At 44.3% G+C, this 16776-nt stretch overlaps 1 protein-coding gene across 2 annotated transcripts in view; it reads right to left on the bottom strand.

Annotated features, from left to right (window-relative positions):
• GPR158 (G protein-coupled receptor 158) overlaps positions 1 to 14234 on the bottom strand; it is a 185883-nt gene extending 171649 nt beyond the window's left edge. For both annotated transcript variants that reach the window (XM_005518734.2, XM_088065160.1), the window contains exon 1: positions 13165 to 14234. In XM_005518734.2, coding sequence (XP_005518791.2) covers positions 13165 to 14036 — 872 coding nt within the window. In that variant the 5' untranslated portion in view covers positions 14037 to 14234. The remainder of the gene's footprint in view (positions 1 to 13164) is intronic.
• Positions 14235 to 16776: the final 2542 nt, after the last annotated feature.

Here is a 16776-nt window from a genome sequence, read left to right as displayed (position 1 = left end):
TGCTGCGGTCCAGACTTGACAAAAATGTCAATATGCAATTCGTAGTTGCTAAATCATTGCACAAACTCATTCATAGTGGATGAATGCTCTGTGCTACTATCTTAAATCTAGAATACCATTCCTTTCAAGTCAATCATTTCAGCCACTTGGGACAGATGTTTTCATTTCCACAGTCTGGACTTCCACAACTACAAACACCATCATCTCCCTTCTTTCAGGCTGTGAACTAACAAGGGCATGGCTCTATCTCAGAAGCACCTCATTCACCTCAAAGTGTGTTCCCTCTTTTAATTAATGCCAATTACACAACAATAGCAACAGACCCATATATTTGAGAGGATATATACAAACAAAATTGGAACGGGCATGAGTGAGCTTGATCAAAACCAGGGCAATACTGTTCCCTCATATCTCACCCCTGTACAAGAGTCCACAACAGCTGAATTTGGAAATTTGAAATTTGAAATCATCTTCAGACATGCTATATAGTAAATGGAGAAACAACTACATCATGTAAGTGGTCAGAAGAATGCATTAGAAAATTACATAAAACAGACAGTAGGAAGTTTGACAGTACAGGAGCACTTAACCCCACCCAGTCTTCTGATTAGAATCTAAACAATATAATGCTGGGCACATTTAGAAATTACTTGAAATATTTAAGTGCTGGTTCTAGCAAGTTAAATTTAAAATAGCACACACCACACACTTCTGGAAAATTCTGATATATTTTTGATTTACAGCTTTGTGCCTTTATACATTTGTTTTGAACAGCAGTTTCACCAAGGACTGCTCAAACCATAACTCTACCCCAAGGAACTGTTTTACCCATGCTCCAGGTGAGCAATAATGTCAAAAGGAAAAACTGCCATACTGCACAGATTATCTCTTCAAAATGCTGATATCAGTGGATTACAAATTTAACACAGAAAGAAGGTGTCTGATTCAGATGCCCATAGCAGAGAGACAACAGGTCACTCATCCTGTCATGGGTAGATCCCACCCAATAGGTTTCTATTATTTTCTGGACCTTTATGAGCTAAGACAAATATTAGTGTGTGGGCTGAGGACAGGAGGCACAAAGTAGGCAACAGGACCAGGACCAACACTACTCCTTGCTCTCCTAATTCATGTTATACACCAGTCACACTGGCAAACCTATAAAGGATTAGCACAACCCTGATTACTTCAAATAAAACCGTTTATACAAGTAGGAAAAACAGTGATGATCCAACTTTAATAGAAATGCAACCCATTCACCTGGGAGACTTGAAGCACCTGAGGGAAGAAGGTTTGATTTCCTTTACATGGGAAGTTTTTCCCTTGTGTACATTTTGCTTTTAACTGGTAGGAGAGGAAACCCACCTTTTCCTCCTCAAACACTTCTGCTAAGTACAGATCACAAATAAAGGACAAACTAATCACTGCCAGAAGAGAAGAAACACATTTAAGAGTTTGCTGTGTCTTATCACAAGCAAACTCTATAGAAGCAGAGTGCCAGTAAAAAAAGGATATAAATATTTTCCGAAGAAAACTTACCTAGAGGTTACTTGTGAGAAAGACAACACACACAAGCCAGAGAAATTAGAGTCAGTAAGTACACTGAGAAAGCATTTCAGTATGGCATTGTACCAGAGGCACTGCAATTTGAAGAATTTGCGGCATGTTCTAGTGGGACAAGCATCAGAAAGCAGGAGAGCATCCTAACACTCAGCCAGGTGCTAGAAAGAAAGGAAAATACTTCTGGACTTCTCACATCACAATTGATTAAAGAACTTACATCCTTTGAAAGTTCCTTAATACAATTATTGTTTTAAAAATAGATGTGAAAATCAGATTCATACAGCAACTGACTTTGGAAGAAGCCTCTTGTGATCATTCAGTGCATTCACCTGCTCAAAGCAGGCTCAGTTAAGTCGGGGTTTTTTTATACATTCAATAATGGAGACTTCACCATCTCTGGGAAACCTGATTTAGTGAATGACTAAACTCACAGTGTCCAAAAAAAAATATTTCTGATGTTTAAATGAAATTTCTTGTGTTTCAGTTTGTGCCTCTTGGGCTTTCCATCCTTTCATAAGGCTGAGAAAGGCCTGTCTCTCTCTTCTTTTTCACTGGGTACTTACATATAAAGTGCCCCTGAAGCCTTTTCTTCTCCAGGCTGAACAGTACCAGCTCACACAGTCTTTGTGTGCCAGATGCTCCAACCTTTAGCTATCTGTGTGGCCCTTCACTAGGTTTGCTTCAGTTCACCCACATTTCCTGTGCTGAGGAGCCCAGAAGTGGACTTAGCCCTCTTGATGGCACCAGGCTGGGTAAAAAGCAAGGATCACCTCCCTCAACCTGCTGGCAAAACTTCCTCTCACTGACCAGGAGGCTGTTGGCTTTCTCTACCATAAGCACACACTGGTGACTAACTGGTGTATCAATACACAGGAGTATATCAATAGTGACTGACCTCCAATCGGACACAGCCTTCAGAAGACTGCTGAGCTGGTTAAACACTATTTCCCCCTCAGAAATCCATGCTGACTACTCCCAATCACATTCCTCCTCTTCATGTGTTTCAGAAGGGGTTTCCACAATGATTTGTTCCATCACCTTCCCAGGGACTGAGGTGAGACTGATCAGCCTGTAGGTTCTTGGGAGACACCTCAAGTACTTTGGACTTGGCAACATTCTATGTCACAACGTACACTTTTCCATAAAGCAGCAAAGACCTTGGAAAAGAACTTAAAGATCATTGAGTCCCAACCACTAACCAAGCACTGCCAAAGTCAACATTAAAACTTGCCCCTAAGTGCCACATCTTTTAAATACCTCCAGGGACAGTTACTCAGCCCCAGGAGCCTGTTCCAATGCTTGACAATCCTTTCAGTGAAGCGAGTTTTCCTAATATCCACTGTAAAATTCCTTCAGGACAACTTGAAGACATTTCCTCTTGTCCTATCACTTGTCATCTGTCTCTTGGGAGAAGAGACGAACCCCAACCTCATCCCAACCTCCTTTTGCGTAGTTGTAAAGAGCAGTGAAGTCTCCCCTGAGCCTCCTTTTCTCCAGACTAAACACCCCCAGCTCCCTCACAGGACTTGTGCTCCAGACCCTTCACCAGCTCCACTGCCCTTCCCTGGACTTGCTCCAGCCCCTTGAATGTCTTTCCTGCAGTGAGGGGTCCAAAACTGAACAGAGGAATCAAGATACAACCTCACCAGTGATGAGTACAGAGGAATGATCACTTCCCTGGTCCTGTGGGCCACTTTTTTTTTTTAAATTATATTTTTATTATTTTATATTTGCTGATACAAGATACTCATGATCACAGTCATGTTCAGACAGTGTCTCCATATTCCTCCCAGGTCACCTGGCCCCACTTCCACCTGTAGTTTTAATTTATGCTTAAGTTTTGTCAGGACCTCCCTGTTAAGCCATGCAAGCTTGAAAAGATTTTTGTAATACTTCTTCCACAAACACTATAAAATTATTTAATTTCCAACTAAATCGATGTTCTTTTTGCTTCTCTTGTACTAAAACTTTTCTTACAAGAGTGCTTGTCTTTCACAAAACCCAATCTTCATGAACTGAATGCAAACTTTTTTACCTACACACTCTTCTCCCATCTGCAGCTTTTCCGTAGCACAGCCTGAACTTTTGATATGGTTAAGTTGTTGTGGTTTTCCTTTTTCTCAGAGCTTTGTGAGTTTCTGGGGTGAAAATCTACAGCAAGAAGAAACAGGACAGTGCAGAAGCAGGAACAGGAAAGCAGTATCTCCTAACAATTTCAAGCTGCCATAGGATTTCAACTGTTTTTCTCCATGGTGCAATTATTACTCTTTTTTCACCAGACCTCTGCAATACGTGTTTCATAGTAACATCACAGATCTGAAGTAGTACCAGGGTCTTAAACTACTTGAGGACACAATGCTTTCAAAAGCAAAGTTTCTTTAAGCGTATGTGTGGCATTTAAAAGAAGTGTCATGATGGTACGAGACTCCCACTGCGTTCATTTCAGATCCTTTGCCATTTTAAAACACCATCTCAGACTTGTACCCCACTGCTATTACACAGAGTACACCAATATGTACACGATATATTTCTGAAATTCATCTGTGATTAATAGAGTAGCTGGCACAGCCTGTTTAGCCACCCACATTTTCAGTTATTTTTGATTCAGCATTCGGAAAATGGAACATATGGAAGAGCACATCCTCCTAGAACGTATATGGACCAACTCCCTGTGTTATATTTATCAAACTAATTGGGAATAATTGCAGTGTTGCTATCTTGGTGGAAGCAATCAAGACAAATATCAAGGGTGTAAGAGTAGGCTCAGCTTGTCAGCGTAACACATTCATCCACACTGGCAACGCTGCCTGGCTGAACCCAAGCCACAGCCATAAGTTAATAACAATATTACTGGTAATTGTGGACCATCTGGCAGGTAAGTATATTTCGTTAATCTCCTTGTAACAATAGATATTTGTTTCCTGACACAAATTTACAGTCCTTACACACACAAAAGAGATAGCTAAGGATTGCATGGCCATGTTAAACATGCAGTTAAGAAAGAATTAGTTAAATTATACATAAGAAAATCATTGAAGAATGATGTCATCAAGGATTTTCTGTCAGGCCAGAGGTTTGATTTAAGAAGCTTTAATGTCTGTCCGTATTTCCAGTACTACTGTTTGTTGGCATGCTGCTTGCCTTGAAATCTGTGCCAGAAATTGATTTAAGCTTATTTTCCCAACCTACTAGCTATCTTGATAGTTTCAGTAGTTATAATATTTCATTGTAACAACATGTTGTAAAACCTATTTACAGAATAATTTTTTTGCCTGTACTGTTACATCATAAAAAAAAAGGAGCATGTTCTTTTTCTCCTAGTCAGCTTAAGCCAGAACTGTACAAAATAATAGTCTGCCAACATTTAAATGGTGATAAACAGTATCCTTGTTCTGTAGCTCTTCAAAAGCTTTTTTGGCACAGAGGTCATCAAAGCTCAGCTAAACACACAGTTTGTCTTCTAAGTTTGTACACTTACTTTTGTGCCCATAAGCATTGTGAGCACCCATAATTAAGGTATAAGGCATGGTTATCACACACTGAAGTGGGCACTATTCCCCACATCTAAACAGCTGTTCAGATTCTTGCTGTCATATTCATCCAGCCCTCCACGCTGTCCTTCACAAGTCCTCTTTACCACAAAACAAGGAGCTAAGAAAAACAAGTTCTCTACAGCCATCAGAAATCTGCAAATGCCCATTCCTCTGGACAAACACACACTGTATTTAGCACAGCCAGTGTTTTCAGGGCAGATGCCTTTTCTGACCACTCTCATTTTGGAGGTTGCCACTTTCAAGAATATTAATCTTCAAATACTGCATACTACCTGACACCTGAGGCTTCTCCAATGTACCATCAACTGAGCACCCAAAAATAATCCTGGTGTCAAATTCACAAATGAATTCCAGCCATAAGTCTGGCTGACAAACAGCAGCTTCTGCAGGTTCAGCTTGCTTTTGAAAGTTAAAATTTAGGATTCTGCATCACTTGGACATTGTTGAAATCATTACTGTGCATAACCAGCCAGATTAACAAAAGCTACTGAGACATGACACGTGATTTTAACCTGGAAAGAGTTACTACCAATTCCTTACTAACAGGACAGACTACACTAATTCCTCAGCCCTAGCATGACTGCTGCTTTTCAGCACACATTTTCATAAGAGAACCAGCTTTCACTATGAAGAAAATTAACTGAAGAGTAACGTATAGCAGTGTGGGAACATAAATTAGGGTTTACCTGCAAAGAAAATCCCTCTAGGCCATCTGAAACAGTACTACAAGAGCAGAATATTTAAAGCTGAATTCTCTATTGTCTGAAGAATTATTTCAAATTTAAATCTGCCTTCAGATTTATGGCATGCAGTGCTGCCTCCCTGGGGATTCCCCTGCAGTTTAGTCAGTTTCTTAGATACTCTGAGGTGCAGGGATGGTTTGGGTTTTTTTTTTGCTTGAGGATGCTCAAGTTGCTGCTAGCATCTTAACTCTGTCACAGAGCATCACCTTGTATAGGAATGCCAGGTGTCAGTGATGGTAGAGTACCACTTACATTAGATTAGCACTATGAAAAGAGGTCTTGGAGCCAAATTCAGGTTACATTTTATTTTTTTTTTAATGCTTCCATTACCATCCATGGGGTCAAAGAAGCAGGTGAAAAGAAAGGGTCCCAAAGAACTGAGCACAGTAGAAGAAAATATGTTAGGAACACAAAGAGCTTTTGAAATAGAAGAATCCTTCACAGGAGGGATGGTCTCAGCCTAACTATACCAAATCCTGTGACACTGAAGATTTATTTAAAGATAACAAGGTCATTTTAAAACTCAAAAGTAAGTGGAAGCCAACCTCAAAAAAAAAAAGGAAATTGAAAGGCATAAACCTGGGCAAGGAGAAACATACAAATTACAAGAATGTAAGACAAAACCAAGATATTTTTAGAAACAGCATGTTAAAAGGATAGGCTCTACTAATTAAAAACATTTCAAATACCTCAGAAAGTGGAAGGCTGAAGTAGAATGTCTAACATAATACACAACCAAGATACAAAAACTGCTCTGAGTAAAGACACCTTTGACAAAAATGAGTTATTTTCATCACTCTTGAATGAATCAGTGAAACAAAAGCCGGGAAGTTAACAAGCTGGACTTCACCACTGACTTTTCTGCACCTCACAAATGAGCAGCCAGTGGCAAAGTCTGCAAGCGATAAAAATGTTTAATATAACCCTCCTGACACAGAAAAAATGCAATTAAACACTTTGGAAAGTATTCATTCAAGAATCTAGGATCTCACAATGAATTTAAATTTATGAAGTGAATTTAAAACCAGAAAATTATGGAACCCATAATAGATGGATATTATGGAATATATAAATATATTATAGAATGCAATGCCAAACTACATTGCAGAAGACAAAAGTGTGTTAAAACATGGATGAGAATCATGGAGGTCAGGTTAATATGTACTTAGTATCCAGTCATTCAGATAAAGTCTGAAAAAAAACTATTTTTTATTGCTTACCATTGATAAATTGGATATAACCAGGATAGGAGTACTTGACATTTTCCCTTCAATATCTGCCAGAAGCTGCTTTTGGAGCAAAGGCTATGGAAACCTTTTATTTGACCTAACACAGCAGTACATTTTTTCTTACCTTTAGGAAGATTTCCATCTCATCCCATACTCACAAATAGAATAGATAACAGTCCTGGAGCTGAATCTCAGTAAGGACTGCTACATGTCCATTCCCTTCAAAAGAGCTTTGATAACCTCCTGTGCTGGAAGTCTAGCCCAAGTGGGATGGGGAAGGAGAACAAAGGAGCTGGAAACAGAAGTTTGACACAAAAAAAATATAGCTCCTTTTATTGCAACTGAGCATGTGCTATGTAACTGTGGACATGAATGCAGTATGTGTTTCAACTCTCTCATGGCCACATTTAACTTCTTTTTCAAAGACCCACTTCTGTTTCTCCAGTACTGAAGAAAGCTGAATCATGGTTCTAAAAGAGAAATCCCTATTTATTGTTCCTTTCCTATGTTTTTTCAACACCCAGTTTTCTATCCATATCCATGACCTAATATGAAAAATATTGTCAGAGACATAATTGATTGCCTAGAGAATACTTAAAATATCCTGAGGGTTTCCACAAATAGACAGTATAATGAGAGGCTTCTTTGTTTTACTTCTTTTCAAGAATACAAATGCAAGAATTTCAGAAATTCTAGGAAATACATTATTCCTTTTCGTTTTTGAAACCTGTTCTAAATCCACACACACTTTCAATCATGTTAAGGGCCAGGGCATGTAATAAAAAAAGTCAACCTCAACATTTTAAAATATTTTCTGTATTATACAACTAATGTCACATCACAATGGCACAAAATTAAAAAGTCTCCTTAAACAATTAGAATTAATTTTCTCTTATCTCAGTACTCAGACTAAAGAGAGATTGTGGAAAACTAAAAAAGGGGGCTAAAGGAAGAAATTAAACCATGTCTAAAAGAAAAAATTACCCACTTGTAAAATTCCTTTTTTCATGTCTATATTTGTTCAGGTTTTTTTACCAAGTAATTTAATAGCTGTGAAATATTTAGCAGAATAATGAATCATACATATAATCTCTATGAAATTACTTATTTGTCACAAATAATTCTACCTGCATGGTTTAATCTGCCTTTAGTAATGTTTCCTTAACTAAGGGTCCCATCACAGTCTAACACTGGAGTGGTCCAAGTAACTGCTAATGGTACAGTGGAAATCACTACATTACACTGCGTTTAGGGAAGAAACAGCTCCATTTAACCGTGCAGTAAAGATTATCTTTGCATCAAGGGATATCTTTCCAATAACTGAGAGAAGTAGCAAACCTCTGGAAGACAGAAAATATGAAGATGTAGCACAATCTGGCCGAACTTCAGAATGAAGTTACCTGTAAATGATCCAGAACAAGACTCCATTCAAAATAAAATAAAATTTAAAAACAGAATGCAAAGCAAACAAACAAACCCCAAACAGCCACCCCAACTTATTCAGCTTGCTGATTGAGTACTTCTCTGCTGAAATAGACATTATTCCAATGGATGCTCCCCAAAAACCTTAAGAAAAGATAGCAAATGCTGGATTTGGTGAAAAACTTGCTGGAATATGGTGGGAGGGGAAAAGAAAGCCAGTGCTTCATATCCTGAAGACAATCTGACCTCCACAATGAGAAATCATGTGAGGCCAATGACCAGCTCTCAAAATGCAGATGTATTACAACACAGCGTTAAAGAAAATGAGAACAGCACACAAGGGAACATCTTGAACCACAAAAGCAGCAACTCATTCATCAGAGTTTGGGGATAATTGATGTCATTGCACAAGGCTGGAACAGTGCACATGAATCTGACTAACCATGTTCAGGAAATACTGGAACAGGACTTGAGAAGAGGGACCATGGCAACAGAGAGCTTATGATAGAGACTAAAGAAAGCCAGTCTGTGTAGTCTAGTAAACAATGGTGGAGAAGGGGCCACTGCCTATAAATAAGTCAGGGCAGTAAACACCAGCTAAGAGTGCTAAGTCAGATAGAAGACAGTTCTGGACTAGAATAAATGCGTGAGAACTGACGGCAAATAAATTCAGATCAGAAATCAGGAGAAGTTATCCAACCCTTAGGTCCAGCATGCCAGTGAACTGAAGAGTCAAAAGGGAAATTCACCTGCTTGAAGATGGAGATTTGTCAACTGATGACATTAAGTGGGCCTGTGACAGCAGAAGACTGACTCAGTGACCCAGGAGGACTTTCTTTTAACTAGTGTTTTCCTATTAGCTGACTATTTAGTCATCTTTCTTCTAGACGAAGAAGTGATCTTTCCCACTTGTCTCCTGGACTGCTAAAGCAATGAAGACCTCCCATTTCTTCTCCAGGCACCAAGAAAATACTTTTAGAAAAGGAATCGTATTTACAACATGCAACTTCTCACACTTTTCCACTTTCTCAGTAGGGCTGCAAAGAGGACACTTGGGTCGTCATGTGCCATAAAATATGGTTCATTCTGACCATGTGATAGGCAGTACAGAGGAGGGGCACAGAAGATTTGTGACAGATGCTACTGTGCTCTACCCCCTGCAGCATTACAGTACCAGAGTGATTAGGCACATTAGGTGGCAAATTTCAGCTGCAAACGGCATCAGTTTAAACAGGAGGGATGGTCAACATCAAGTGATTACTTCAAGTCTGTGTGGATCCTGATTTCTGCATCTTATAAGCAGGTAGCAGTAATGTTCTCTCCATGCATTTTGGGTGGAAAGACCAGCAAATGCAGACCACAAAAAACTTCAGCACTGCTAAGAAGCTGCAGACCGCCAGCACTGCTAGTTTAGCATTGTACTAGGCTAATGTGGCCCCACTGGGCCTGAACAGTTTCTGGTATCAGCACAATCAAGTTGCCTTTGGTTTCTCCACTTCATCTCAGTATTTGTTAACATCTCAGTTAGCCATGGCTAGACAACTTAACCACATTATCTCCTTTGCCTTCATTTGGGGCAGTTTGGCAGTAATCTCTTGGGAAGGGGAGAGGTGAAACTGAAGACAGATGAACTGCAAGACCTGTCCTGTAACACTCACATCCTCAGCCAAAAGCACTGTAACTCTTCACAATGTTAAGAACAAAGCTTGCTGCTTTTTGCTGCACTTTCAGAACATGACTGACAACAGCACTGCAGTAGCAGCATGCACTGAACACAGGCAGTAGTAATTATCAGCACTGCCTTCCTTAAACTCTTTCCATTGCTATCCTACATGAACAAGCTCATCTGTTACTGCCACAGAAGAGACACCAAGAAGGAGCAACAGCTTTTCCTTCTGTAATGTGAAGGAACTCATGTTCGTGGATATAGCATGCTCCTGAATGTATCTGTCCCCCAACAGTATCTCACCCTATTGTACCATGCCTTAAACCTAACGTGAGCAAAGAAAGTACACAAACTGTTAGAATGTTCAAGTGGCATACACTAAATTATCATCAATGATATCATGCCAGACTACTAAATGGGAGGAGCATGGTAACTGATTCATTAAGATGTTTCTAACAGATGGTTCAAAGATACACTTTTGGGAGAACCAACATAGCTGTCCCAAAAGATGGAGGCTGAAAAACATTGTTTTTCCATATGGGCCTTAAATAAAAATTTAAATTCAAAATATTGTGTCACTCAAAGACTGATGGTGAGGGGAAGCAAAGCTTACTTCAAGAGGCATCTTATAGTAATTCATACTAATTTTCCAGTGACCACACTGGATATAAAATTTTTCTATTATGTGTTCATGCTTTAAACCATTTTTTCTCTTAAAAATTCATATTGAGGCTATGTACCTATTAAGCATTGAAAACACTGTGTAAATACGGAGACAAACTACAAGTCTTGGAAGCATATTTTGTGTATACTATTTTCTATGTATCTGAGAAGTTACTTTCTCAATATTCCAAGTAATAATCTTATATTAAGGCCCATCTTTCATCTAGGATACCTCAAATCAGGAACACAAGCTAACTCCTTTAGCTTGCCAGAATGTGTATATATTTATAATCTCTCTTCTTCCACCTGCTTCTTTAATAGTTTGGAAAGACATAACCCACTTTTCAGAAATGCTTACAAACTCATCTCTGTTGATAAAACAAATCTTTGTTAGTTTCATCCTAACTATTCAGTATAACAGCAACACAACACTTTGAACTTGCACAGCACACTCCATCCCAAGATCTTCTAAATAAGCAGTGGTTCTCCAAGTTTAGATGAGCTCAGTGAAAGCCCTTTGAAGTATCAGTTATAACAGGCTATTCTATGTGTTCAACGGAAGTGACCCCTACATGGCAAAAAGAGGCTGGGAAGATGAGGCAGGGAATGCAGTGCTCTGTACTGCATCCAGGAGGACATCTACTGGTTGCCGTGTTTGGCTAGGGCTATGCCAAAACAGCCCTGGTGAGCTCTGAACACCAAAGCTGCCACAGCAGAAACCTACACCACTGAGATGCTTCGGGGCATCACACAATCTTGGCAGAGGCGCAGAGCAGGGATCAGAGCTTTAGACTCTTTTGCTTAAAAAATGGGTTTATTTCCTCTTCAATTAAGTCAATCTTGAAGCTCCTTTGAGTTAAGTTTTATATCAAAATTTATATTCTTAGCGCTGGTTTGTGGCTGCCACCACACCTCCAGCCTAGTGGTTCTGCAAAAGCTATCCCCAAGAGACCATCAGCCTACATTAACTTTCATTCACATCCCAAAGTTCATCAGATGTTGAACACTGCATTTCAATGATCCCTGACAAGCTTCCTGACTTCTCTGAACTCCCTAGGGTCCAAAAGAGCTCTACAGTAAACCTATTCCTGGGTTTTGGTCTCAAGAGGAATTCACCAACAGCCTACAGATGAGCTCATTTTACTTTAACCCTACCATCCCCGTAGGTGTGAAAATTTCAGGGCAAAAGATAATTCAACAGAGAAATAGCCAGCCATTATCCATTCAACAAATTTCAAGTTTTTTCAAGGATTAATGACTGCACTCTTTATATCTCTGTATGCTCTCTGTATCTTTGATCGCACTGTATTTCAGAGTGAGCCAAGAGAAATAGCATTTGCAGACACTATTGCCTTGTCACCTAGTTGTGGCAAAATGTTCCTACCAATCTTTACCTACTACTAATTCACTGCACAAAATAAATCCTGTGCTCCTCTCTCATCCTGAGAAATGCCAGCTGCTTCTGGGCAGTGGGCATTCCCCACTGAACAAAGCTCCCTGTGAACCCCTCACAGGAGTGGCAGTAGAAAAATGGCATCTCACACTCTACAGGTTGCTCTCCTCTTTGAGGGAATCTCTTTGGTGTCAAAATACAAAGACACAAGAAAGAGCCTTTTTCTATCTTCCTCTGTTAGTTGCAGTTCAGTGGCAAAGTATATAAAAGCAACAAAAAATAAGCAAACCTTTACATACGCTAGGTATCAAATATCAAGGTGATGATGTCAAAGGAAAGCTTTCCTCCTGCCAGTTCAGGTTATAGCCACATGAACTATGACACAATTGCAGTCACCCACACTTATTTACCTACTGTACTGACCACTGACCAGGCTCGAGCACCCCACGGCAGATGTGCTCTGGAGACCAGAAACAGCAGTTTACCGGCACAACAATGTTATTTCCCAGCAGGTTAAAAGCACAGCTGAGGTCCAGCTAGTTTCAACTTCACAGTATAGTAAGAAGTAACACCTCAGTGAGCATTTTCCTCTTGCAGACGCAGATAAACTTCAACTGGCAACTGCTGCTCTCCTCGCCACAAGCACGCCAGGAACGTAAGCCCCATGCACGCCTGCTCCAGTGGGAGCAGGTAAAGCAAACGCTGTCTTACAGACGGAGACGACAGCGATTCTTTTACGGAGCAACAGCTCCCGAAGGCACAGCTCAACAGGAAGGCCTGAGGTTGCTCTGCGGTGTGACTGAGCAGCCCGTGCGGCAGGGGTTGATCAGGTCACCCAGAGACCCGAATGCCCTTCCCTAGGAGGGGGCAGAACCAATCCTGCTTCCCCCCTCCCCTTCTCGACAGAAAGCAAGCAGAACACTCCTCTTACCTGAACTCGGGCAGGAGGTTTGGCCGCAGCCCATAGAAAGCCGCCGAGAGAGTCACTAGCCAGCCGGGTTTGTAATTCCCATTCTCACACTCCAGGTATGGTGAGGACCACCTGATGTGGTTCTTATCAGCAGTGAAGCTCTCCCGCCTCTTCCAACTGTTCTCCAAAGTTTTGGGGCCCGTGTTTAAGACCTTCCTGTGCAGATGTGGCCTCCACTTGCGCTTCAAGCTGTGGAACCACTCTGTTTCCACAGAGGCGTTGGCCAGGCGGTGAGCCGTGGAGGACAAGTCCTGCAGGAGGACCTGGCTCTCGTGCCTGCTGGCCTGGAGGAAAACCTGGGGAGTGGAGGAGAAAGGCTCCGTGCTGAAAGTGATAGCGGCCCTGGAGATGTTGGGGTCCTCCTCCAGCAGGCTCCTGATCAAGGCGCGGTACCACTCCAGGTCCTCCTGCAAGTTCTGCTCCCGCGACTTATTGCTCTGGAGGATCATGTTGAGTAAGTTGGTGGCGTGGGTGAGGGTGCCCAGGGCGCCGTGCAGAGAGGGGTGCGAGGTGAAGCGCGACTTGCCGGCGAGGCTGGCCAGCTCGTACCGCCCGGAGCAGTTGGCTCGCCGCAACTCCCGGGAGTCGCCCGTGTAGAGGAACGAGGCCACGTCCTGGGGCACCTCCTCGGCGAGCCGCTGCGCCAAGATGGTGCTCTCTGTAGAGCGGCTCCGCGGGGCCGGCAGAGGCTCCCGGCTCTTGATGTGGTTGTAAATAGGCTGCTTCCCTCCGAGCGCCCGCTCCCGGCCGCGCACTGCCTGCCCTTGGTCGGCGGCAGCCCCCAGCCCGCGTTGGGCGAGGAGCAAGAGAAGAAGGAGCCGGAGCAAAGCCATGTCCCCCGGTGCTGCCGGTCGCGCCGGCACGGCGAGGCGGCTGAAGATGGGCTCCGCGCAGGCGGCCGCGGCGAAGGGGTGCGAACGCGCAGAGGCGGCCGAACGGCAGCGGGGCGGAACGCGACCCCAGGCCCGCGAGTCACCTGTGGCGGTGCCGCCCGCAACCACCCGAGCGCGGGGCTCCGCACAGCCCCACCGCCGGCGCGGAGCGGCGCGCAGCCCCTCCGGCGACAGCAGAGCCGAGCCCGCCTGCGCCTCCTCCCGCCGCGGCCACCGCGCTCACTGTGCTCCTGCCCGGCGCAGCGCGCAGGGGCGGGGGCGCCCGCGGCCCGGTGCGGCGGCGGTCCCCCCCGCGGAGCCCCCCCGCCGCCCGCGCTCCGCCGCCCCGCACCCTTCGGGCGCCGCGGCGAGAGGGGGGCCCGCGGCTCGGGACTGCCACTTGCTGCGGGGATCGGCGGGCGGGGCTGCTGCCGGGGAGCCAGCGGGCAGGCGCCCGCCTCCGACAGCGCTCGGCTCTGCGAGCGAGGACGCCAGCCGTGGGACGATGCTCACCGGGCGGCTCTGCCACCGGCAGCCCCACACCGCGCGGCTCCCCTCACCGCCGGCCCTTATAGGTGCACGCCAGGCAGCGGCCGCCCTATGTGGCCGCCTCGCCTGTCACTCAGCCGGCAGCCACTCACGGGGCAGGAGGACGGCGCCGTGCGGTGCCGGGGGAGGCGGTGCTGCTGCTGCCGCGGAGAGGCACCTGGCTTCACCTGCAGCCGGCTCAGCTCGGGACGGAGGCGGGGCAGGCACCCGTCCCGGTGGGAGCCGCTCCGCTTTCCCGGGGCTCGGGGGTCGCGGGCGGGGAACCCGCGGGGCTCGGCCGGGCCCGGGCCGGGGCGCGGGGGTCGGTCGCGGTGCGAGGCAGCGACACCTGGCGGCCGGGCCCGGGCGGGGGCGCTGCGCCCCAGCGCCGGGGGCGAGCGGCGGGACCCGGGGGAGAGGCCTCGGGCGAGCGCAGGAGAGCGGACAAGGTGCCCAAAACAGCCCGCTCCGTGTCTCCCGCTCCGCTGCGGGGAGCAGGAGAAGCCCGGCGCTGCGGGGGAAGGCAGCTCCAGCTAGATCCGCAGCGTGGGCTGATGCCTGTCAGGGCTGCGTGCCGCTGCGGGAAAGCGCTCTCGCTTCCAGCATTTCCAGGGTGGGCGGAGTGGGCAAAGGCTGCTCGGCTGCCCCGAGACGCGTGGGGCCAGCCGGGCTGCCCAGGAGGAAGGCGTTTGGCGAAGGGAACGACGTTTGAGTGGGAATGGGCAACTGCGCCTTCGGGATCTCCTGGCCCGGGCTGCCCCGCTCGCCCTGCTCGCCATGGGCACGGAGCGCACCCCGCCGGAACGGGCGCTCTGCCACCTTCCCGCTCCCTGCAGCTACGGTGCCTGCCTGGTTGTGTTTCTGGAACCGTGATCTTTTTTCCCTTAATGTTTTAACTCCAAGGTGCTAATTCCTACAGCTGTTTTCAAAACTAAGCCCTTAATCCAATGGCTTTTAACACTGACCTTCAGAGCACCTGTGTGGAGCCGAAGCAGCTGATCACCCAGCTTTCCTCCTGCTCTGTGGAAACCCCCTCGGAATAACACAAATGCTTAGAAGACGTAGTTACAATTTTCCGTATAAGCCATCGTGATCAATAATAAGGATCTAGCTTAGTAAAACATTTCAACATGTGTTTAACTTGGTGCGTTTTCTTTGGCAGAGGTATGCACCTGCTCAATATCTTACTAATGGATGAGGGATTTGTGACAGGAGACAGCAAAGGCTGAGTTTCGGAGGAGGTGGTCCATGGCAAAATCTCCTAACTACGTTCCATTCCTGATTAATATAAAATTCCATTTTGGAATTCAAAAGTGCAGATGAAAAGAGTAGTAAAAGAGAAAAGCGGATTTTTTTTTTCTTTTCTCCCCCCTCCCCACCATGTGCATGCACATCCTATAAGGAGCAGATTTCAGTTATGCAGAACATATAATCTAATTTTAAACTACTGACAAGCTATATCTGCTCCTTAAAACATAATCTTATTTTAGAATTATTTGAAATGACACTTGATGTAATAGTCACTCTAAAATGGCTAAATGTAAATGACATTTGCAGTCCATACATCCTAGTGATGCTAAGGACTTTGTCTTTACCTATGGACACCTTTAATAATTATAATATCACATGTTAGTTAAGAGAGAAAGTTATAAATTCTTTTTGTCTCTTGCTGCAGTTGAAGAGGATATTCAACATGTAAGAATAATTTACTTGTACTGAACTTTCCCTCAAGTGAATAGTTTGTGAGATTATTTAGAAACTGCTTATGCTGAGAAGCTCAAAAGCTGCTATTTACAGTTTAGCACAGCACAGGGAGTCTTTATTTCCAAGTCTGCTTTGAGCAAATACCTAAAGATGCATCATTTTCTGTGGATAAGAGAGAACTAGAGCTTTTGACAAGCAGCAACTCTCAGGACTGAGCTAAACTAACATTGGATCTGTTACATGGAGATATATCAGTTGCAACATAAATAAATACATTTTTTTAATGGTGTGCCTGGGCTGATTCTCTTTATTGACAGACAAGGGATGCTGTAAAGGAGAGGAGAGGTCAGTTCCCTGTTGGAAATTCACTTTCCCTACTTTAGCCTGACAGTAATGCCTGTCTGAATTGCACTAGGCCTGCTCAATGGCCACATTCACACAATCTCAGGATAATCAAATATCCCCTTAA

Source organism: Pseudopodoces humilis, chromosome 1 (genome assembly GCF_049639895.1).
Source record: "Pseudopodoces humilis isolate 2021_Gansu_Grassland_sample_001 chromosome 1, ASM4963989v1, whole genome shotgun sequence".
In the NCBI taxonomy this organism is placed as follows: Eukaryota; Metazoa; Chordata; class Aves; order Passeriformes; family Paridae; genus Pseudopodoces; species Pseudopodoces humilis.
This window is presented reverse-complemented; position numbering and strand designations above follow the sequence as displayed.